Source organism: Oncorhynchus masou, chromosome 33, assembly GCF_036934945.1.
Source record: "Oncorhynchus masou masou isolate Uvic2021 chromosome 33, UVic_Omas_1.1, whole genome shotgun sequence".
NCBI classification, from domain to species: Eukaryota; Metazoa; Chordata; class Actinopteri; order Salmoniformes; family Salmonidae; genus Oncorhynchus; species Oncorhynchus masou.
The window spans coordinates 18,333,638-18,356,619 of record NC_088244.1 but is presented as its reverse complement, the minus strand read 5'-3'; the positions used below and the strand labels follow the sequence as shown (position 1 = coordinate 18,356,619).

Here is a 22,982-nt window from a genome sequence, read left to right as displayed (position 1 = left end):
CTGTATTGAACACAGATCATCCGTCTTCAATTTTATTGATTATTTACTTTAAAAAATACCTAAAGTTGTATTACAAAAGTAGTTTGAAATGTTTTGGCAAAGTTTACAGGTAACTTTTGAGATATTTTGTAGTCAAGTTGGAACCGGTGTTTTTCTGGATCAAGCCAAATAAATAGACATTTTGGATATATATCGACGGAAATTATCTAACAAAGGGACATTTGTGATGTTTATGGGACATATTGAAGTGCCAACAGAAGAAGCTAGTCAAAGGCAAGGCTTGATTTATATTTTTATTTCTGCATTTGTGTCGAGCCTGCAGGGTTGAAATATGCTTCTCTCTCTTTGTTTACTATGGTGCCATCCTCAGATAATAGCATCGTTTGCTTTCGCCGAAAATCCTTTTTGAAATCTGTCATGTTGGCTGGATTCACAACACGTGTAGCTTTAAATTGGTATCTTACATGTGTGATTTCATGAAAGTTAGATTTTTATAGTAATTTATTTGAATTTGGCGTTCTGCATTTTCATTGGCTTTTGGCCAGGTGGGACGCTAGCTTCCCACATATCCCAGAGAGGTTAAAGTTCTTACTCACGTCGGCTAAGGAGAGCGTGATCACACAGTCGTCCCAGAACAGCTGATGCTCTCATTGCATGCCTCAGTGTTGCTTGCCTCGAGCATAGAAGTGATTTAGCTCATCTGGTAGACTCGTGTCACTGGGCAGCTCGCAGCTGCAGCTGTGCTTCCCTTTGTAGTCTGCAATAGTTTGCAAGCCCTGCCACATAAGACGAGTATGTATGTATGATTCAATCTTAGCCCTGTTTAGACGCTTTGCTTGTTTGATGGTTCGTTGCAGGGCATAGCAGGATTTCTTGTAAGCTTCCAGGTTAGAGTCCCTCACCTTGAAAGCGACAGCTCTACCCTTTAGTTCAGTGCGAATGTTGCCTGTCAAATCAAATCAAAATCAAATCAAATTTATTTGTCACATACACATGGTTAGCAGATGTTAATGCGAGTGTAGCGAAATGCTTGTGCTTCTAGTTCCGACAATGAAGTAATCTAACTAACAATTCCTAAACTACTGTCTTATACACAGTGTAAGGGGATAAAAAATATGTACATAAGGATATATGAATGAGTGATGGTACAGAGCAGCATAGGCAAGATACAGTAGATGGTATCGAGTACAGTATATACATATGAGAAGAGTATGTAAACAAAGTGGCATAGTTAAAGTGGCTAGTGATACATGTATTACATAAGGATGCAGTCGATGATATAGAGTACAGTATATACGTATGCATATGAGATGAATAATGTAGGGTAAGTAACATTATATAAGGTAGCATTGTTTAAAGTGGCTAGTGATATATTTACATAATTTCCCATCAATTCCCATTATTAAAGTGGCTGGAGTTGAGTCAGTGTCAGTGTGTTGGCAGCAGCCACTCAATGTTAGTGGTGGCTGTTTAACAGTCTGATGGCCTTGAGATAGAAGCTGTTTTTCAGTCTCTCGGTCCCAGCTTTGATGCACCTGTACTGACCTCGCCTTCTGGATGATAGGTGGGTGAACAGGCAGTGGCTCGGGTGGTTGATGTCCTTGATGATCTTTATGGCCTTCCTGTAACATCGGGTGGTGTAGGTGTCCTGGAGGGCAGGTAGTTTGCCCACGGTGATGCGTTGTGCAGACCTCACTACCCTCTGGAGAGCCTTACGGTTGAGGGCGGAGCAGTTGCCGTACCAGGCGGTGATACAGCCCGCCAGGATGCTCTCGATTGTGCATCTGTAGAAGTTTGTGAGTGCTTTTGGTGACAAGCCGAATTTCTTCAGCCTCCTGAGGTTGAAGAGGCGCTGCTGCGCCTTCTTCACGATGCTGTCTGTGTGAGTGGACCAATTCAGTTTGTCTGTGATGTGTATGCCGAGGAACTTAAAACTTGCTACTCTCTCCACTACTGTTCCATCGATGTGGATAGGGGGGTGTTCCCTCTGCTGTTTCCTGAAGTCCACAATCATCTCCTTAGTTTTGTTGACGTTGAGTGTGAGGTTATTTTCCTGACACCACACTCCGAGGGCCCTCACCTCCTGTAATCCATGGCTTCTGATTGGGGTATGTATGTACAGTCACTGTGGGGATGACGTCCTCGATGCACTTATTGATAAAGCCAGTGACTGATGTGGTGTACTCCTCAATGCCAAACTAATTTAAGTTTCCCTGCATTAAAGTCTCCAGCCACTAGGAGCGCCGCCTCTGGGTGAATGGTTTCCTGTTTGCTTATTTCCTTATACAGCTGACTGCAGTCTTAGTGCCAGCCTCTGTCTGTGGTGGTAAATTAACAGCCACGAAGTAGTGTGGCCTGCAATTTATCATAATATATTCTACTTCAGGCGAGCAAAATCTAGAGGCTTCCTTAGATTTCGTGCACCAGCTGTTAGTTACAAATATGCACAGACCGCCCCCGCCTCGTCTTACCGGAGTGTGCTGTTCTATCTTGCCTGTGCAGTGTATATCACTCTAGCTGAATATTCATGTCGTCATTCAGCCACGATTCCGTGAAACATAGGATATTACAGTTTTTGATGTCCCGTTGGTAGGATATTCATGATCGTACCTCGTCTAGTTTATTGTCCAATGATTCCACATTGGCAAGTAGTATTGACGGTAACGGCAGCTTTCCCACTCGCCTTTTCCGTGTCCTGACCAGGCATCCGGCTCTTTGTCCTCTGTACCTGCTTTGTCCTCTGTACCTGCGTCGCTTCCTAATGCAAATAACAGGATTGCTGGCCCTGTTTGGGTGTTTGGAGAATGTCCTGTGCGTATTGCTTGTTGAAAAAAAATCTTTGTCTAAGGTGGTGAGTGATCGCTGTCCTGATATCCAGAAGCTCTTTTTTTGCCGTAAGATATGGTTGCAGAAACAGTATGTACAAAATAAGTTACAAATAAAGTGAGAAAAAAAACACATAATAGCACAATTGGTTGGGCGCCCGTAAAACTGCAGCCATAAATTCATTAAAAATCATACAATGTGATTTTCTGGATATTTTTTTCTTATTTTGTCTGGCATAGTTGAAGTGTACCTATGATGAATATAACAGGCCTCTCTCATCTTTTTAAGTGGGAGAACTTGCACAATTGGTGGCTGACTAAATACTTTTTTGCCCCACTGTATATACAGAGAAAAGAGTCGGCCCGAGAATTGAACCCTGTGGCACCCCCATAGAGACTGACAGTGGACCGGACAACATGCCCTCCGATTTGACACACTGAACTCTGTCTGCAAAGTAGTTGGAGAACCAGGCAAGGCAGTCATTAGAAAAACCGAGGCTACTGAGTCTGCCGATAAGAATATGGTGATTGACAGAGTCGAAAATTGTGTCATGGAAAATTGCAAGATTATGTTATAATGCTTGTATTGCATTATAATGGTTGTTTTATTTGACAGAATAGAGTATTCTGTTAACTATTGTGTGTGTGTTCCACTGAGTATGGGCCTCTATGAGATAGCACTGACAGAGGAGATTTACGATGTCTTTAGGTGATAAAACCTAAAGAGCATTCCAGATAACATGAAGTAATGGTTCTGTGCTATGAAGTACCAGGAACGAGATTAGAACCTCGTCTTACGGACCAAACTGAACGATAATTTATAGCGAATGTTATATGGCTAAGGGATACTTCTTTCTCAATTATAAAGTCCCTTTGTGAACTGTTCCTAAGATCTGTGGTTCGTCATGTAAGTTGAGAGGGGTGTATCTTGGCTATAAAAGATCTTTGTACTTTTCTGTTGGTACTTTCAATGGCTCATTAGAGATGGCGCATCATTGAAAGTCAAATTGCTATTGCAAAGCTCGTTATTACTAAAGATGTAGTTTAAGTATAACTCTGACTGGTGTGTGAAGTGTGTAACTCTCCTCATTTGGTAAAGCAGAAATAAGACACCACACCAGCCATGTGGTCAAGTTCTGCCAAGAAATACCTAGTTAACCATATAAAAAAAAGAGAAATCCATTGAATTTAGCTTTGTCACAATTTTTTCTTTATTTTTTACAAATGAGTTCAGAATAAAGTTCTCTTTCACCAGAGTGGCACCTAAATCATCACTTGTTATCACATGGGTGCAATAGTCTAGGACCAGCTTCTCTGACAAATAGTTTGCTAACTCAAGCTGATTGTTTTCCAGTGCATTTGCAATTTTCTCTGCCTGGCGAGCAAAACCAGAGTCAAGAGGGAAGTCAGTCTTCACAGATGATGTACCTGGGGACAACAACAAAAGACCAAAATGTAATTTTGTTAATATATTTTTGCATAACGCTTGTGCCACTTGTTAAATCTTACTTCACAATAAGCCTTCTTTACACTTGCTACATGCATTGTAATTATTATCAAAACAATGTATCAACCAATATACTTAGCATTCAGGTGATAAAGTTGTATTCACCTTTTTCTAAGGTTAGTGCAAATTCCCTTAATACAAATTTTGGTGCAGTTGTTTTCAACCTGGTTAAGCTTAATGTGTTGGTTGTCAATGGATACTTGCCGTTGAGTGCAGGTAGGTATGAGACATAACCATTTATCTTACGCCAGACCTCATCTGGGGTAAGATACCGTACATTCCATCCTTAGTGGTCAGTGGACTCTGTGATTTGGTAAAATTCATCATCCGTCCCATGTAAATCTCATCCAATACCTGTTTGCTTGTCTCCACCGCCCCCCCAATGGGTGTCTCCCATTTGTCCCCATTATCCCCTGTGTATTTATACCAGTGTTAACTGTTTGTCTGTTGCCAGTTCGTCTTGTCCCATCAAGTCATACCAGTGTGTTTTCCCGTTTTCGAGTCTGTCTAGTTACTGTTTTCTAGTCTTCCCGGTTCTGACCATTCCGCCTGCCCTGAGCCTGCCTGCCGTTCTGTACCTCATTGACTCTGCCCTGGACTACTGACCATTCTGCCTGCAATGAGCCTGCCTGCTGTTGTGTGCCTCTTTGACTCTGCCCTGGACTACTGACCTGCCTGACCTCGACCTGCCCTGACCTGTCCCCTTGTATAATACATATTATGAAAACTGTACTATCCGCCTCCTGTGGCTGCAACTGGGTCATATCCTGAGTCGTGAAAGGGCCACACACTTAGAGAAGCATAAGAAGAGTGACAATGACCAGATCCATGGCGTTAACATATATGAGTGCTATGAGCCAGCGTTAGACAATTTATATCAAACTCAGTCTGGGCATTTGATGATAACATCTCTGGCATTTAAATAAAGATGATTGTTTGAAGAAATGACACAGTCTCTCTCAGTAGGAATTTCCACGACACTGGGGCAAAGGTTCACCTTTCAATAGGACAACGAACCTAAGCACACTGTTTTTGCTTCGTCATTATGGGGTATTGTGTGTGGATTGATGAGGGGGGGGGAACGAATTAATCAATTTTAGAATAAGGCTGTAATGTAACAAAATGTGGAAAACGTTAATGAGTCTCAATACTTTCCAAATGCACTGTATGGCAGAACCAAATCGGAGATAGGTAGGAACAAGTCCATGAAATGTAGGTTAGCAGGTTAGCAGTAGGTTAGCAGTAGGTTAGCAGTAAATCCTTAATCAGACCTAGCTTAAACTGGAAGCCAGCATAGAGAGTCTAGCACTGAAGTAATATGATAACATTTTGGGGGTCTCGTCAAGACTCTAGCAGACATACAGTATTTAGCAATAACTGAAGTTTATGTAGTGCTTTTCTCCAGGTAGCCGGAGAGTATTGCGTTGCAGTAGTCTAATCAAGAAGTGACAAAAGCATGGATGAGCTTTTCTGCATCCTTTTGGGGCAAAAAGTTATAGATTTTTGCAATGTTACAAAGACAGAAAAAAATCTGCCCTTGATAGGTTCATCAAAACAGCGATCAGGGTTCAGATTAACGCTGAGGTCCTTCACAGTTTTATTTGAGACGACTGTACAACCATCAAGATTGTCAGATCCAACAGCAGATCCATTTGTTTCTTGGGATCTAGAAATAGCATCTCTGTCTTGTCCGAGTGTAAAAGTTAAACATTTGCTGCCATCCACTTCTTTTTGTCTGAAACACAGGATTCCAGGGTAGACAATTTTGTGGCTTCACAGTATTTCATCTAAATGTACAGCTGTGTGTCGTCCACTTAGCAGTGAAAGTTGACATTGTGTTCCCGAATGACTTCAACAAGGGGTGGAATATGTAGAATGTATAGAATATAATTTCTCTCTCTTTCAGACAGATAAGATCTAAACCAGGCAAATTACTTGTCCGGGAAGCCGTATTAGGGTTTCCAATCTCTCCAAAAGAATGTTGTGAATGATGGTGTCCACACACACACACACACACACACACACACACACACACACACACACACACACACACACACACACACACACGCTGGTCATTATGCCTGTGAGAACCTTAACACATACCTTACTAAAGGTGGATTTACTCTGGATCTCCTCAACTACTATATGAACATTTACCTGTGACATCTGACCTCCTCACCAAACCTCCTTACCACGTAACATTACAGAGTATTTTTTTGTATTGATTGTGGTCGTCTAACAAGCAACTGGGTGATCAAAGGTTGGTGCAGTAGGTGAAAGATGTGTACACTCCTCACACATTGCACGGGCACACACTCTGCAGCCTAGTCTTTGGTCAGGTAAGAGTTAGACACACCCACACGGTTGAAAAGTGATTTAGACTGTGTTGAAGACTGTGCAGGAAGTTTGAGGTCAAAGAAAAGACAAAGACACTATCTACCCCAGGACATTGCCCACTCAGTAGCCTATCAGGTGAGTACGTGTATGTGTGTGCTTTGATGGAAGGTGGGTGATTGAGTATGTTTGGGGTCCAGTCAGGTGTGTAAAGGCATCCGCATACATAGGTTGGGTTTGTTCCTAGCAGAACTTGGCAAGGTGAAGCAAACGCCATTCACATGAAAAACAAGAAGAACGTGGCATATTTACCGTTTGTATCTCTTGAGGCAGCTTGTCAACAACATAGCCAGTGCATTTCCTCAAAATAGTGAGAATTGATCTAAGCTCATTCAAGAAATCTGTAATTCATTTGGAAGTTTTTGCCGCGGAGGTTTTAGTTGAGTAATCTAACTAAGAGATTTGGTGCAGTATTTCTCAAGTGACAATTTGCATGAAAACTAGTCTTCTGACATTGAATGACAACAAACACTTAATAAAAAAATCCCAACTGTTGACCAATCACAGAAAAACGTCTAACCTCAAGAAAAAATGTTTGCTTGAATAGCCGTGAAAAAACCCCACGGTACGGTGTTGAACACCAAAACGTACAAAAACGTCACAAAATGTTGTCATAATATATGCGTGAACTGTTTCGACTGGGAAGCATATGGTAAACTTTAGGTAAAGTTTGTTTGCTCAATCCTGTGTCCAGCAGCCATTGCAATGGTCAGCTGCCACCCAGTGGTGTATTTCTGGTAGTGTCAGTGCCCCCTGGTGATTTAGTATTGACATGAAATACTGTGAGGGAGAGCAGAAAAGCCCCTCAACTCTGGAGTAGATCCAGAACAAACCCAACCCTGAATGAAAGAATGAAGAGTGAATGGGGGAGGAGACAGGAAAGGAGAAGCACAGAGAATAAAAGAGGAGTCATTTTGTAAGCAGTGCATTCACCCTGAGGTAACTTACTCAGAGAGAACAGGGTAAGTAGATTATTTTGGTTTGTAGGAATTGCTTTCACGTGTAGTACGTGTAGTTTTAATTTGAGAAATATTAAGACTTAGTCTTTGTTAACATTTGTAGGCGATCATATCAATGGAGCAATATTCCTCTCTATGTTTGAATAATACAACCATCCAGAACACTTAATATATCCAAGCATAAACAATACTGTGGTAATCCTTGATCGAATACATGTCCCACTTTTACAGATGGAGCTGCCACCTCGACCAAAACTCTTTGACTTCCATGGAGTCTCCATGACCAACTACTTCACTGACAACTGGGACAATGTACAGAACTTCCAGGCCAGACCAGATGACATTCTCATCGCTACCTACCCCAAAGCAGGTCTCTCTCAGTCAGAGGTTGATGTTTCATTAAAGATTGTGTTTGGGTTTGTGAATGACTGTGTACATTTCCCCTATCTGTATTCCTCTCTTAGGAACCACATGGGTCTCCTACATTCTAGACCTGCTGTATTTTGGACAGACAGCCCCTGAGCGTCAGAGACCCATCTTTGAGAAAGTTCCTTTTCTGGAGTTGCTCATTCCTCTTTACCCTCCAGGTTAGAATAGAGCACTGGAAAACTTAATCATACCTCTACTATTTTGTAATTTCTCTGTAAAAAAAATAGCTGATGTCTTCAAAGCAGTAACTAAAGTATTTAATATCATTATACCATCAAACATTATTTTGCATTATTATATTGTTTGTCCTAGGGGTGGAGGTGCTGGACAAACTAACCACCTCTCCTCGCCTCATCAAGACTCACCTCCCAGTCCAGTTGCTGCCCAAGTCCTTCTGGGAGCAGAACTGCAGGGTGCAGTATTTGTAACTTGTTCTCTATGTTCCTTCACTATATAACCACTATATAGAAATGCAATCTCCCTCTCTCTCTCTGCAGATAGTGTATGTAGCCCGTAATGCCAAGGACAATGCAGTGTCTTATTTCCACTTTGACCGTATGAACCAGGCCGAGCCAGAGCCAGGAGACTGGAACAACTACTTACAGAGATTCATGGATGGAAAGGGTGAGTAAATGAGAGAATAAAGGAGTGATTGAATGAGCAAGTGATAATAGTCCCCATTCACACTATTAATTGGTCTACTCTGCACATCCTCAGTAGTGTTTGGTTCATGGTACGACCATGTGACTGGCTGGTGGGAGAAGAAACACACTCACTCCAAAATCCTCTACCTCTTCTATGAGGACATGGTTGAGGTGAGTAGAATGCTGATGCTCGCTATGGGTTACAGTATTATTAAGATGCATCTAATGAGCTCAGTGCACATATGCTCAAGAGCCATTCTAACTGCTGCTCTGTGTTCCTACAGGATACGGGGAGAGAGCTGGACAGGCTGTGCTCCTTCCTGGGTTTGTCTCCTTCAGCAGAGGAGAAGGAGAGGGTTAGAGGAGGAGTGCAGTTTGATATAATGAAGAAGAACAGCATGGCCAACTACTCCACCAACCCAGTCATGGACTTTAAGATATCCCCCTTTATGCGCAAAGGTGTGTGTGTGTGAAAGAGAGAATGAGAGAGAGAAATAAACATTAAACTGCTGGAGCTCAGCTCTTCCAGCTATCACAACAGACACACATGAACACACTGAGAGACACAACGTGGTCACAGACACCAACACATATGTGCTGGTACCTGGTGTGGAGACATTGGAATACTTTACTCTGGATCCACTGAATGATCAAACTATCAATGTCTGTCTGTGTCTGTCTGTCTGTCTGTCTGTCTGTCTGTCTGCCTGTCTGTCTCCAGGAAAGGTTGGTGACTGGAAGAACCATTTCACTGTGGCCCAGAGTGAACAGTTTGATGAAGACTATAAGAAGAAGATGGAAAACACTCAGCTGCGGTTTCGCACAACAATTTAGGACTATCTTCATTATCTAAAGCCCTCTGCAGGTCTTAAGAACGTGACTGCATGTAAAAATGTAATAACACATAATACTGTAAGTATGAGCAGCAAAGACATACTGTCTAACTACTGTAAATAAACAACACCTGATTTCAATGTTTATTTTATTTCTCATGTTTATTTGAAACCAGATAAGAGGCAGCAGCACAAAAATAATACAACTTCATATATAAACCGAGTCAATAAGCAAATGAATGTTTTAATATCTCTACTACTGTACCGCTGCACTGTCACTACTGTATGGAGAGGAGAACGGATTGGTTTACTGTAGTATGGCACATACCGCATTGGTGGAGGAAACACCACAAACATCCCCACAACTGTCAGTCACTGATGAAGGTTCTCCTCAAACCCATAATGAAATAAAGGAGGCAGAAGTTGCCCCAGATCACTGATACAGGGTCAAATATTATTCACCCACCCTAATGGTTAAGGATAGAATTGGAGGTAGGGTAATCTGATCCTGGACCTGTGGTTATAAGGATGATTTCTACAGTACCTCGAGAGAAACAGCAAAGTACACTGAAATCAGACGGGGTCAATGAAATGTAGACAACAGAATCCCACTGTACTGTACTGTAAATACCACACAAGTTAACCATTTCACATCACAGGGAGAGACTGCACTGACCCTGAGGAAGGCAGGAAACAGGAAACACGAGATCCTGTCACACAAGGACCCGGGTTGTGTTCAGTAGGACACGTTTGGAAGGATTTTGAAACAGAAAAAAAATGCATGAGTTTCTTATTGGACGGCTTCCGGTAGTACCTCCCCATTTCACACCGTTTCAAAACATGTTCTCTCATTTTGTGCCTATTTTACTCAACCCGGGTCTCAAGTGGAAATATGGGATTGACTTCTGAGCTCCGTTCAAGATCACTGAACAGTTTTGAACAGTTTTGAAATGATGCAGCTCCAAATGAGGACGTGCCATTGCCACTGATCTTTAACACCTAAACATTAAACACTAACCATTGTAGCAGTTCCAGGTACAGTTGTGAAACCTTTTTCAACACTTCTATCCCTGAACATCCTAAATTAGGGCTGGACAGTCACTGTTTCCAATAATCCTCCCCAAGCCAGTGCCATTTATCACTCTCTTAGTAGACAACTGTTCTATACTTCAGCAAGACCACTTTCGATTGTCCTCACAGTAAATACCTTTATTTACAAACAGAAAAAAAGAACTGCATTTACATACCTTCTTATGTCACATAATATACTTATGATTTTTTTCTGTAATAAAAATACTTCAGTCTAGAGTGCTCAGGTCTAGGCTTATAGACATCTGTAAAGTACTACTATAGTACAGGAGCGTTGTGCTTCACAGTAGGTCAGCGTTGTGTAATGCAACACAGCTTAACTGTGTGATGTAATGAGTACAGCTAAAAATAACTCAAGTCCACGGTATACACTGATATGCTGCAACTGATCAAATGTTGTGGATATGTTTACACTGTTGCCAGGATTATTGAATGTTAAAATGCATTCATATCCTTTGACGGGCCGTGATGATAGAATGTACCAGAATCAGCAGGCGAAATGTACCAGCGTCACGTTCAAACAAAAATGGCTTAGAATGTCTAGTTTTAGCAGGAACTATTTTAGCGAGAGCTCCAGGCATCAGCCACAGCTACACAGGTCAACTTTCTTTCTGCAATAGTATCTCTAGGCGGTTGCTTTCCTTATGTAATAAACATCACATTTACATACAAGGCAGACTGCACTGAAACAGCAACTCAATTATGAGCCGATAACTAGCAATCCTATGTTTTTGGAGTGTGGACTTCTACGCTACTTTCCTGCTAGAGGAACTACGTAAAGACACCATTGTCAGTTAGGTAATGCGTTATTAATGCATTTTGAAGCATAACATCAAAACAACCACCGACATTATCAATGTTTATGGCACATATCCTAAAAACACATTAACATATGTATGCATCAAGTTGACATATCAAGGACAGCAGATTAATACTATCAACGCAAACAAAGTCAATAAATTCATATAAAGACATTTTCACAGGGAGCACCATGGCTTTCATAAAAGTAGGAGCTACCACGTTCATATTTTACATACATCCATAAAACATGGTATCTAAGAAATGGATCCTCAGAGGGAATTGTAGGGATGACCAATAGATATTTTAAGGAATCCCTGGGTTGTCATCACTATGAATCCTGTGCCCATTCCTCTGTTCTCTCAAGACCACCTTAAACAGAAGTGTTACAAAGAGTGAATGTATGTGCTGCAGTATGTGAGGCTTGAAATGTAGCGAGTGCATCAAAGGTACACATGTGTGTATCAGTAGGCATGAGTGTGTGTGTGTTCTGTTGATTGAACCCGTGCTCTCTGCCGCAGAATCTGATTCCGGTTAGCAGCCTTTGAACCACTCTGATTTAGAGCAAACACTGGATAATGTCCCATATAAGACAACTATTTTAGTCGGGGGAAGCTTTTCTGTATTTTCCCTCAGTTTCTTAAAATAAGTCCTCTGTCCATGATGCACATGGCAGTTTGAATGGAGTTGAGTCAATGTTTATGATAAAGTCTATCTAGTTGACAAGATAAAGTTAAAGTTATCACCTAAGAGTTAAGGTATTACGTAAGTTTGGTTCTTGATGGTTTTGTTTGGGGCTTGGTCATTGGTCCAGATGTCCTGGGTTGGAGTTGAGGGTTCAGAGGTTAATAATCTCACTGCTGACGCTGGCAGAATCATCCTGCCTGCTGACCTCCAGGTAGCTCTTCCCATCCTCCCTGCCTGCCCTCCCACTCTGTGTCTCAGAGTCTGGGGTTAGGAACGGCCTCGTGTCGTCTCCTCCCTCGTTCCCGAGATGTCCCGTGGAGGTTCTAGAGGGCCGCAGGGAAACAGGACAGGACACTGAGGAAGGGACACTGACCCCCCCATCCCGGGGCCAGCGATGCCCCTGGTTAGAGGGCGTGGGAGGAGCAGTGACCTGCCTGCTGGGAACACTGCTGAGCACACTACCCCCCAGTGGCACGGAGAACTCTGTACGGGCTGAGCGGTCCTCGCTGCTGTCAGAGATCTGGGGGTCGCTGTTCCTGCGGAGCCAGGGCCCCCCCTGGCTGACAGCTGAGCCTGGTGAAGGAGTGGGTGAGGGGGCACACAGGGGCTGGAACAAGCTGCCCCCATGGAGGAGGTGCTCACGGTGCAGGGCCTCATCGATGCTGCGGCCCAGATCGATGGGGGAGGGGGGTCGCAGGTCAAAATCATACAGAGACACCCCTGACTCTTTCTCCTGCTCCAGGCTGCCGCTCTGAGAGTGCTGTAGTGGCCGACCTAACGGCTGCAGCCGCAGCAGTGACCCGTCAGACATACCCCTTTCTGCAGACCTGCCCCTCTGGTTGCGGCCTCGGTTGCTGTCCTTGACACAGCGCGGCTGTGAGGGTGGAGCCTCACGGTTTCTGATCAGGCTCTTACTGATGTCTGCCCCCGAGCGTTCCTGCCCTGCCCAGTTATTAGGCAGCTCCCCTGCCCCTCCTCCTACTGATCCTCCCACTCCGTTACTTTCTGACTTCCCACAGGGCTTTCCTGTCAGGCTCTGGACTATCTTGGCCCAGCAGGTGTGTTTGTGTGTCGACCCAGAGGACTGTCCAGGAGAGGGGAGATCTACTCCCGCCCTGCCCTCCCCTGCTCCTCCATCTCCTCTGTCTCGGGCCCCCCGGGGCCTCCAGAAGACCCAGGATCCCAATAGGAGGAGAGAAAAGGCCCAGGCCAGCTCCAACAGTCGGGCCCAGAAGTGCACCAGCCACCAGCCCCAGCAGAAGCGCCTCCAGTCCCCCAACATCCCGTATAGCCACAGGGTGGAGTGGACATGGAGGCCACAGCACAGCACCCCCAGGAGGGCACACACTGCCAGCACACGACCCAGCACCAACCCTGCCCCCCTACGCCCCGGCCAGGCTTTAACGGCCCTCCCCTCCTCTAGGACAGGTGGCTGGGCAGTGGGATGGCGGAGGCGGGGGAAGATGTAGCACAGGTAGCCCAGACAGAGAGCCAGGCCCCAGCAGAGAGACAGGGACTGCAGGGTGACAGGCACGGCTGGGGACAGGGCTGGGGAGAGCAGGTCAGCAGCCAGAAGCAGGGTGCACTGTAACACAGCCAATACAGCTACCAGAGGAGGGCGCTCCAGAGCAGAGGGCAACAGACTCACTCCTGTCCCCTTCATGGCCAGCAGTGCCAGGGCAGACTGCGTCCACACCAGTAAAGGCAGAGGGAGGTTATAGAGAGCAGTCACCGCAGGGCGGGGAAGAATCTTCCTTGTTCCGTAGGGGTCAATCATGAACAGGGCTGCTCTTGCTGCGCCCACCAGGAGTAGGAGGGCATTAGCCAGGGTCAGGGCACCGCGGTGAGGGCAGTGCATGCTGGGGGATAGGGCCAGGCCCAGGGCGGCTCCAGCCAGGAGGAGCAGGAAGAGGCCAGCAGAGCCGTAGACATGGAGCTCCCAGGCGAAGGACAGCGTCCTGCTCAGGTCATCCCACAGCAGAGAGGTGCCGTTGGGGGAGGGGAAGGAGCTGGGGGAGGGAGTGGAGGATGGGGGGAGGCGAGGGCGGCCCACAGGGATGGAGTGGTTCCTCTGTGCTAGGCGGCTGTCATTTTTGGGGACGTACCGCCCTCTGACAATCTGTAGAGTAGGAGTGATGAGGAGAGGGGTCGTCCCTGGAGGCAGAGAGAGAAATTATGTTAATGAATCATATTGAACTTTCCCAAAACATCTGACTGGAATGATTGACAATAATAATAAAAAAAAACATTTTCTTTAACAGAGCAGAAACTAGCTATAACAAGTGGACACATACAGTGGAAACTCTACCCCACTAGAGGAGGCTAATTTCCTATGAGAAGTGAATTGAGAGCGCAGCAGGTTCTCTTCCACAAGGCAGCAAATAACCCAAAGGGAGTTGATTATTTTGACCTTCTATTCTCATACCAGGCCAAAGGACAACTCAACAGTTGTTTTTCTCCAATGAGGGCAAAAATCACATAGAGCAATTGTGAAATAGTTTACCTCTCTCAACCCCACACAAGTCTCACCTACATTCCAAATAGTAAAGCATGTCTCTCTCTCTTGTTATCACCCCTTCTGCTCCTCCCCTTCACCCGATAGTGTGTGTGGCAGGTAGATAGTATGTTGATATACACTTCATATACAAAAGTATGTGAACACCCCTTCAAATGAATGGATGTGGCTATTTCAGCCACACTTGTTGCTGACAGGTGTATAAAATAAATCGAGCACACAGCCATGCAATCTCCAGTGATCTCCATAGATAAACATTGACAGTAGAATGGCCTTACTGAAGAGCTCAGTGACTTTCAACATGGCACAGTAATAGGATGCCACCTTTCCAACAAGTCAGTTCGTCAAATTTCTGCCCTGCTAGAGCTGCCCTGGTCAACTCTAAATTGTGCTATTGTGAAGTAGAAACGGCTAGGAGGAACAACGGCTCAGCCACGAAGTGGTAGGCCACACAAGCTCACAGAACAAGCGCTGAAGGGCATAGAGCTTAAAAATCCTCTGTCCTGGGTTGCAGCACTCACTACCGAGTTCCAAACTGCCTCTGAAAGCAAGTTCAGCACAATAACTGTTAGTCAGGAGCTTCATGGCCAAGCAGCTGCACACAAGCCTAAGATCATCATTCGCAATGCCAAGCGTCGGCTGGAGTGGTGCAAACCTCGCCGCCATTGGACTCTGGAGCAGTGGAAACGCATTCTCTGGAGTGAGGAATCACGCTTCACCATCTGGCAATCCAACAGACAAATCTGGGTTTAGTGGGTACCCCAATGTCCTGGGGCTATTTTTCATGGTTCGGGCTAGACCCCTTAGTTCCAGTGAAGGGAAATCTTAACGCTACAGCATATAATGACATTCTAGACAATTCTGTGCTTCCAACTTTGTGACAACAGTTTGGGAAGCCTGTTTCAGAATGACAATGCTTCCTGTGCACAAAGCAAGGTCCATAAAGAAATGGTTTGTTGAAATCGGTATGGAAGAACTTGACTGGCCTGAGCAGAGCCCTGACTTCAACCCCATTGAACACTTTTGGTATAAATTTGAATGCCAAATGCGTCCCCGTAGCAATGTTCCAAAATCTAGTGGAAAGCCTTCCCAGAATAGTGGAGGCTGTTATAGCAGCAAAGGGGGGACAAACTCCATATTAATGCTCATGATTTTGGAATAAGATGTTCTAAGAGCAGGTGCCCACATACTTTTGGTCATGTAGTGTATGTGTGTGGAGGGTAGATAGCAGAGGTCGACCGATTATGATTTTTCAACGCCGATACCGATACCGATTATTGGAGGCCCAAAAAAAGCCGACACCAACTATACGGCTGATTTAAAAAAAAATGTATTTGTAATAATGACAATTACAACAATACTGAATTAACACTTATTTTAACTTAATATAATACATCAATAAATTCAATTTAGCCTCAAGTAGATAATGAAACATGTTCCATCTGGTTAAAATAATGCAAAAACAAAGTGTTGGAGAAGAACGTAAAAGTGCAATATGTGTTATGCAAGAAAGCTAACGTTTCAGTTCCTTGATCAGAACATGAGAACATATGAAAGCTGGTGGTTCCTTTTAACATGAGCCTTCAATATTCTCAGGTAAGAAGTTTTAGGTTGTAGTTATTATAGGACTATTTCCCTCTATACCATTTGTATTTCATTAACCTTTGACTATTGGATGTTCGTATAGGCACTTTAGTATTGCCAGTGTAACAGTATAGCTTCCGTCCCTCTCCTCGCTCCTCCCTGGGCTCGAACCAGCAACACAACGACAACAGCCACCACATCGAAGCAGCATTACCCATGCAGTGCAAGGGGAACAACCACCCCAAGGCTCAGAGCGTGTGAAGTTTGAAATGCTATTAGCGCGAGCTAACTAGCCAGCCATTTCATTTCGGTCACACCAGCCTCATCTCGGGAGTTGATAGGTTTGAAGTCATAAACAGCGCAATGCTTGACGCACAACGAAGAGCTGCTGGCAAAACGCACAAAAGTGCTGTTTGCATTAATGTTTACGCGCCTGCTTCTGCCTACCACCGCTCAGTCAGATACTTAGATACTTGTATGCTCTGTCAGATTATATGCAACACAGGCCACGCTAGATAATATCTAGTAATATCATCAACCATGTGTAGTTAACTAGTGATGATGATTGATTGTTTTTAATAAGATAAGTTTAATGCTAGCTAGCAACTTACCTTGGCTTGCTGCATTTGCGTAACAGGCAGTCTCCTTGTGGAGTGCAACTAGAGAGAGGCAGGTCGTTATTGCGTTGGACTAGTTAACTGTAAGGTTGCAAGATTGGTTCCCCCGAGCTGACAAGGTGAAAATCTGTCTTTCTGCCTCTGGATGAGGCAGTTAACCCACTGTTCCTAGGCCGTCATTGAAAATAAGAATGTGTTCTTAACTGACTTGCCTAGTTAAATAAAGATTAAATAAAGGTGTAAAATAATAATAATAATTCAAATAAATCGGCGCCCAAAAATACTGACATCCGATTGTTATGAAAACTTGAAATCGGCCCTAATTAATCTGCCATTCCGATTAATCGGTCAACCTCTAGTAGATAGTAGGTGTTTGTTGACAGTCGTCAGCTACTACATAAAGCACCTCCCGGCAGGGCCCAGCATGGGGCCTACCGACCTAACCTGGATACAGAGTGTCTTCTCCTCTCCACAGGTAGAGTCTGGAGCACAGATTAGATAACACGCATCAAAGTGGTGCGCGCATCACACACACTAGCATGTCAGACGCACGCACACACACCGCACAATTAATTGGAGGTATCTTGAGGTAAAGACACACACACACTACACAAACTCAGAGTGACATTAAGCTGGTAAGGAGGGCTGAGTCATCAGCCATTTGTATAATGCATTTTAATTGGAGCTTACTGCTCACTACTAGATGATGTAATTGATGAGAACATCTCTTTACATAATATAAACAACATTTAGTGCATTAATATATCTGTGGGAATGGAAAACTGCATGAAGCACGTGACACATACTGAGACCATCAAAGACCTGTCACGTGGAATAAATCAGTTATCTACATATGACTGTTCCCCCTCCCTTCTCTGTCAATCAATCTCACTCACTCTCTCACACACACACGCACACGCACACACACACACTCTGCATTTCAAGGCAAAACAATCAAATGAACTAAGATCCCAGAGCGTTCCACCTTAAAGCCAACAACACTCAAATCACAATCCCATTCATCACCTCCAACAGCCAGAGCATTAGCACTAAGATAACACTGAGAGGGTGAACTACTATAACATACCACAACTTGTACATTCTCTGTCTCCCCAACCCTCTTTAAAGACTAGCACACACACACACGCACGCACGCACGCACGCACACACGCACACACACACACACACACACACACACACACACACACACACACACACACACACACACACACACACACACACACACACGCATACTTGGAAAAATAAATTAATGGTGATCAATAGTGGAACAGGATCCTCTGAAGTAAAAGTTTGACAGAAAACACTCCTAACTCACCCTGAAGAACACACCATAAACCTGATGCACTGACTGACTGAAGGCTGACTCCAACATGTGTTACACGTCCTGGCTCTCTCTCTCTCGCTCTCTCTCGCTCTCTCTCTCTCTCTCTCTCTCTCTCGCTCTCTCTCTCTCTCGCTCTCTCTCTCTCTCTCTCTCTCTCGCTCTCTCTCTCTCTCTCTCTCTGTCTCACTCTCTTTCAATTCAATTTAAATTTAAAAGCTTTATTGGCACGGGAAAAACATGTTAACATTGCCAAATACAGTCTCTCTCTCTCTCTCTCTCTCTCTCTCTCTCTCTCGCTCTCTCTCTCTCTCTCTCTCTGTCTCACTCTCTTTCAATTCAATTTAAATTTAAAAGCTTTATTGGCACGGGAAACACATGTTAACATTGCCAAATACAGTCTCTCTCTCTCTCTCTCTCTCTCTCTCTTGTCTATCAAACACAATATTTGAGGCACGTACATACGCTAACTCTCACACCTACTCAGGAAAAACCACACACACAAATGGTCACACATGCGCAAACACACACTCACACACCCTCTCACATTCTCCAAACTACACTCCCTAAGCAGCAGGACTCAGAACGTCCCAGATGTGCTGATCACATTTCACAGCTGGAGGCACTTGGACGTCCCACCCTGTAACACACAAACCCCAAGTGTTGCACACACACACACGCACACACGTGTTCTGACATACCAATGAGATCAACACACTTGCCAATACACACAAAATCGTTCAGTTTCAGTACAGTCCTGGCAGACCAAATGGAGGGTTGTTTCAACGTGGCTCAAATGTTTGTCCCGATGGTATCTAAGAGACCGACTCCTGATGGCATATAAGAGACCGACTCCCGATGGTATCTAAGTGACCGACTCCCCATGGTATCTTAGAGACTGACTCCTGATGGTATCTAAGAGACTGACTCCTGATGGTATCTCAGAGACTGACTCCTGATGGTATCTAAGAGACTGACTCCTGATGGTATCTAAGAGACTGGCTCCTGATGGTATCTAAGAGACTGACTCCTGATGGTATCTAAGAGACTGACTCCTGATGGTATCTAAGAGACTGACTCCTGATGGTATCTCAGAGACTGACTCCTGATGGTATCTAAGAGACTGGCTCCTGATGGTATCTAAGAGACTGACTCCTGATGGTATCTTAGAGACTGACTCCTGATGATATCTAAGAGACTGACTCCCCATGGTATCTTAGAGACTGACTCCTGATGGTATCTAAGAGACTGACTCCTGATGGTATCTCAGAGACTGGCTCCTGATGGTATCTAAGAGACTGACTCCTGATGGTATCTAAGAGACTGACTCCTGATGGTATCTAAGAGACTGACTCCCGATGGTATCTAAGAGACTGGCTCCTGATGGTATCTAAGAGACTGACTCCTGATGGTATCTCAGAGACTGACTCCTGATGGTATCTAAGAGACTGGCTCCTGATGGTATCTAAGAGACCGACTCCCGATGGTATCTAAGTGACCGACTCCCCATGGTATCTAAGAGACTGACTGCTGATGATATCTAAGAGACCGACTCCCCATGGTATCTTAGAGACTGACTGCTGATGATATCTAAGAGACTGACTCCCGATGGTATCTAAGAGACTGGCTCCTGATGGTATCTAAGAGACTGACTCCTGATGGTATCTAAGAGACTGACTCCTGATGGTATCTAAGAGACTGACTCCTGATGGTATCTAAGAGACTGACTCCCGATGGTATCTAAGTGACCGACTCCCCATGGTATCTAAGAGACTGACTGCTGATGATATCTAAGAGACTGACTCCCGATGGTATCTAAGAGACTGGCTCCTGATGGTATCTAAGAGACTGGCTCCTGATGGTATCTAAGAGACTGACTCCCGATGGTATCTAAGAGACTGGCTCCTGATGGTATCTAAGAGACTGACTCCTGATGGTATCTCAGAGACTGACTCCTGATGGTATCTAAGAGACTGGCTCCTGATGGTATCTAAGAGACTGACTCCTGATGGTATCTAAGAGCCTGGCTCCTGATGGTATCTAAGAGACTGACTCCCGATGGTATCTAAGAGACTGGCTCCTGATGGTATCTAAGAGACTGACTCCTGATGGTATCTAAGAGACCGACTCCCGATGGGATCTAAGTGATCGATTCATATACCCCATGTGACACTTTTCCTTCTCTGTCTGCTTTCCCTCTCTCCCACTTCTCTCCTTCCTCCATCACCCTCTCCATCCATCTGGTTTACATTATTCACCCTGTGTACTTTATCTGCCCCACCTCTCCTCCTGCCTCACTTTCTCTTTCACTCACTACCTCCTTACTCTTCTCTGTCCTCCCTATTGCCTTCTATCGTTCAAACTTTCATCTTTTATCTATTTTTCTTCTTTCCTCTACTCTACATTGTCTCTATCCGATTCTCTCTGTCCATCTCTCCCTTTCTCTACTCCTGTGCATATTTTCCTGCCTGAGTCTACCCTGCACACCTTCTCCTCCACTTTCCATCCCGCCCTCTCTCGCCCACTCTGTCTCTGCCTCTTCCCTCCTTTGAGCCTGTTCCAGGGACTTCCAGGAAAGACTCCAGCTGCATAAATAATTCCACTTTAAATCCTCACAGGAAAAGGAAACTTAGGCGCAGTCACAGCTGCCATTGTTTTCCACCCAGGAAACTACAACATCCCAAAGCCTCCTCTCTCTACCTGTCTTGGTCGACTGTTTGGTGGTACTTGTTGTAGTTCTTTCTGGTTCAGTTGCCTTTTTCGGTTGATTTGTTGTACTTGATGAAGTACTTCTGGGTTCTGCTTTTGTTGCCGTCTTATTGGTTGTAGTTGTGGTGGTCACTCCTAGTGTTGTGGTTCCTTGAAGCGTCACAGAATTTGGCTGTTGATTGGTGGATGCAGGGGTGATGGGTCTGGGTAACGGTGATGTCACAGTGGGGGTCTGTCCTGCTATTGGTCTGTCTGTTGGCGTAGTGGCATTATCTGATATATTACCTGAAGAAAGAGTCAAAAGACATGAAGCAGCCTCTGCTGACAACAACACTAATGTCACTCAAATACTACTTAAGAGTTATAACAACATGATAAAGAACTCAGTGGTTATAGCATAGTACTCAAGCTTCAGTTGTGGATGAAGGCATATTACTCCACCACTCATAGATTGAAACATATTCCTCATAAACATCATATTAGCTACCCTTTAGTTACTCACCTGTAACTACTCCTCCAATGAAGGTTGGCTGTGTCACCACAGGTACGGCTGTCACTCTGTCAGGTGACTGTGTGGAGAGGATCCTATTGGCTATTGTCAGCCCAGAGAGGCGGGGATGAACAGTGAGGCTGACCATCGGGGTAGTCTGAGCTTCGGCCATCTTGGACACCAGACCTCTGCTGAACTCTGTCTGAGCCTGTGGCCGGAACTGTGGCATCTCATCTAGTGTAGTCAACGCAACCAGTGACTCCCCCTTCACAATCACTGTAGGGACAAGTTCACTTCCTGATCCAGTTGCCGGCCAGTCATCCAAATCCTCCGGTATGATTGGTCCATCAGAAGTCCTGCCCCTTGATGTTAATCGTTCATCACCTGAGGATTTGGTGGGTGGGAGAGCTGTTGGTCCCTTTGCAGATGAAACTCCACTTGGCTCTGCGGTTACCATAGTACCTGTCCAAGCCTCAACAGAAGTAGACTGGCTTTGGGTTGATCCACTGTTGAGTTTCTGAGAGGGGGAAAGGGGTTGACTTTTGTCTATAGTTCTAGTGCCTATTTCCTCCCCAACCTGCCCCAGGTCAGAACCCACCTGCCCCCCACCTGCTCTCTCTGTGGGCCAATCTCTGTTGTTGACTCTGACTGGCACATCACTCTGGCCTCTGGGACGAGAGGAGGGAAAGCTGGGTTTGAGGGGTGTACTGATGACAGGGTCTGGAAGAGAAGAGGATGAGGTGGAGGAGCTAACAATCACCTGGCTGTTAGAGGGATGGAGAGAGGAGAGGAGGAAGGTGAGGGTGAGGAGGAGGGATGCAGTGGCCATGGTCTGGCTGTTGAGGGTGGTTATTTATACGGTCCGTCTGTTTGTACGTTTGTCACACCATCCTCTTGCTGAGCTCTGAAGACACAGAGAGAACAAAGAGATATGGATGAGGTTTATAAAATGGTCACCAACATATGTATACAAATATGAATTACATTTTTTTATAACAAATATTATTATGAGTACATTTGTTTTTGTTTTTTCTGAAGGTGCTATCCAAGTAGGCAGGTTGTTAGTTTTTTTCTCATGTTTTGACACCGTTTTTAATTGTAATAATTCTATTCATTCGACGTTGCTATGCTAAACAAATCAATGGCATGTAGCTAGCTAGCAGAGATTCAATGATGGTGAGAGACAAGAACCTCAATAAATAACGATTTAATAAATATCCAATTGACCTACATAGACCGCACTGTGCTGTTTAATGAATGAATGGAATTCAGAGTGTTTACGGTTCTTTCTTGGGTTAGCTACCCTACTGGAATGGGAGCGATCACATTTGTAAAATGATACATTGTTGCACAGGTTGTAGAGCCAGACTGTTGCAAACCAAATAGTAGCATGGACAAATAATGTGTAGATGCTTTTTTCCTGAGGGAGATGAAGTTTATGAATTTCCTGCCTGGGCTGCGAGACAAGGGATTGATGACATTAACACATGATGGTACAGTGCCTTGCGAAAGTATTCGGCCCCCTTGAACTTTGCGACCTTTTGCCACATTTCAGGCTTC

The 22,982-nt window shown here is 44.6% G+C and overlaps 2 protein-coding genes across 7 annotated transcripts in view; one reads left to right on the top strand and one right to left on the bottom strand.

Moving 5' to 3' along the window:
- The first annotated feature begins 36 nt into the window (after positions 1-36).
- On the top strand, positions 37-9,736 carry LOC135527946 (cytosolic sulfotransferase 2-like). 4 transcript variants are annotated; one of them, XM_064956634.1, is made up of 8 exons: positions 37-273; positions 7,917-8,055; positions 8,150-8,272; positions 8,427-8,527; positions 8,612-8,738; positions 8,832-8,929; positions 9,043-9,217; positions 9,480-9,736. In XM_064956634.1, the coding sequence occupies exons 2-8, from the start codon at positions 7,917-7,919 to the stop codon at positions 9,590-9,592; spliced, it is 876 nt and encodes a 291-aa protein (XP_064812706.1). In that variant the 5' UTR covers positions 37-273; the 3' UTR covers positions 9,593-9,736. The 4 variants fall into 4 exon arrangements, with proteins under 4 accessions (XP_064812706.1, XP_064812707.1, XP_064812704.1 ...); XM_064956635.1 differs by lacking the exon at positions 37-273 and adding an exon at positions 6,611-6,804 and having other exon boundaries at positions 8,835-8,929; XM_064956632.1 differs by lacking the exon at positions 37-273 and adding an exon at positions 6,624-6,804.
- The window catches only part of LOC135527945 (proline-rich transmembrane protein 3), a 30,951-nt gene continuing 17,695 nt past the window's right edge, over positions 9,727-22,982 (bottom strand). For 2 of the 3 annotated variants that reach the window (XM_064956629.1, XM_064956630.1), the window contains exons 2-4: positions 21,435-22,326; positions 20,924-21,217; positions 9,727-14,319 (exon numbers count right to left, since the gene is read on the bottom strand). In XM_064956629.1, the coding sequence (XP_064812701.1) occupies positions 12,317-14,319; positions 20,924-21,217; positions 21,435-22,251 (3,114 nt within the window). In that variant the 5' untranslated portion in view covers positions 22,252-22,326 and the 3' untranslated portion in view covers positions 9,727-12,316. Of the gene's footprint in view, positions 14,320-20,923; positions 21,218-21,434; positions 22,327-22,982 lie in introns of those variants that run through there. The other variant, XM_064956631.1, reaches the window with a different exon arrangement.

Excerpts from the sequence above, each read along its gene's own strand:
- LOC135527946 (XM_064956634.1), top strand. The coding sequence starts at position 7,917 with ATGGAGCTGCCACCTCGACCAAAACTCTTTGACTTCCATGGAGTCTCC. Across the intron at positions 8,273-8,426 it reads CATTCCTCTTTACCCTCCAG|GGGTGGAGGTGCTGGACAAA; the intron begins GTTAGAATAGAG and ends TGTTTGTCCTAG. Across the intron at positions 8,528-8,611 it reads TCTGGGAGCAGAACTGCAGG|ATAGTGTATGTAGCCCGTAA; the intron begins GTGCAGTATTTG and ends CTCTCTCTGCAG.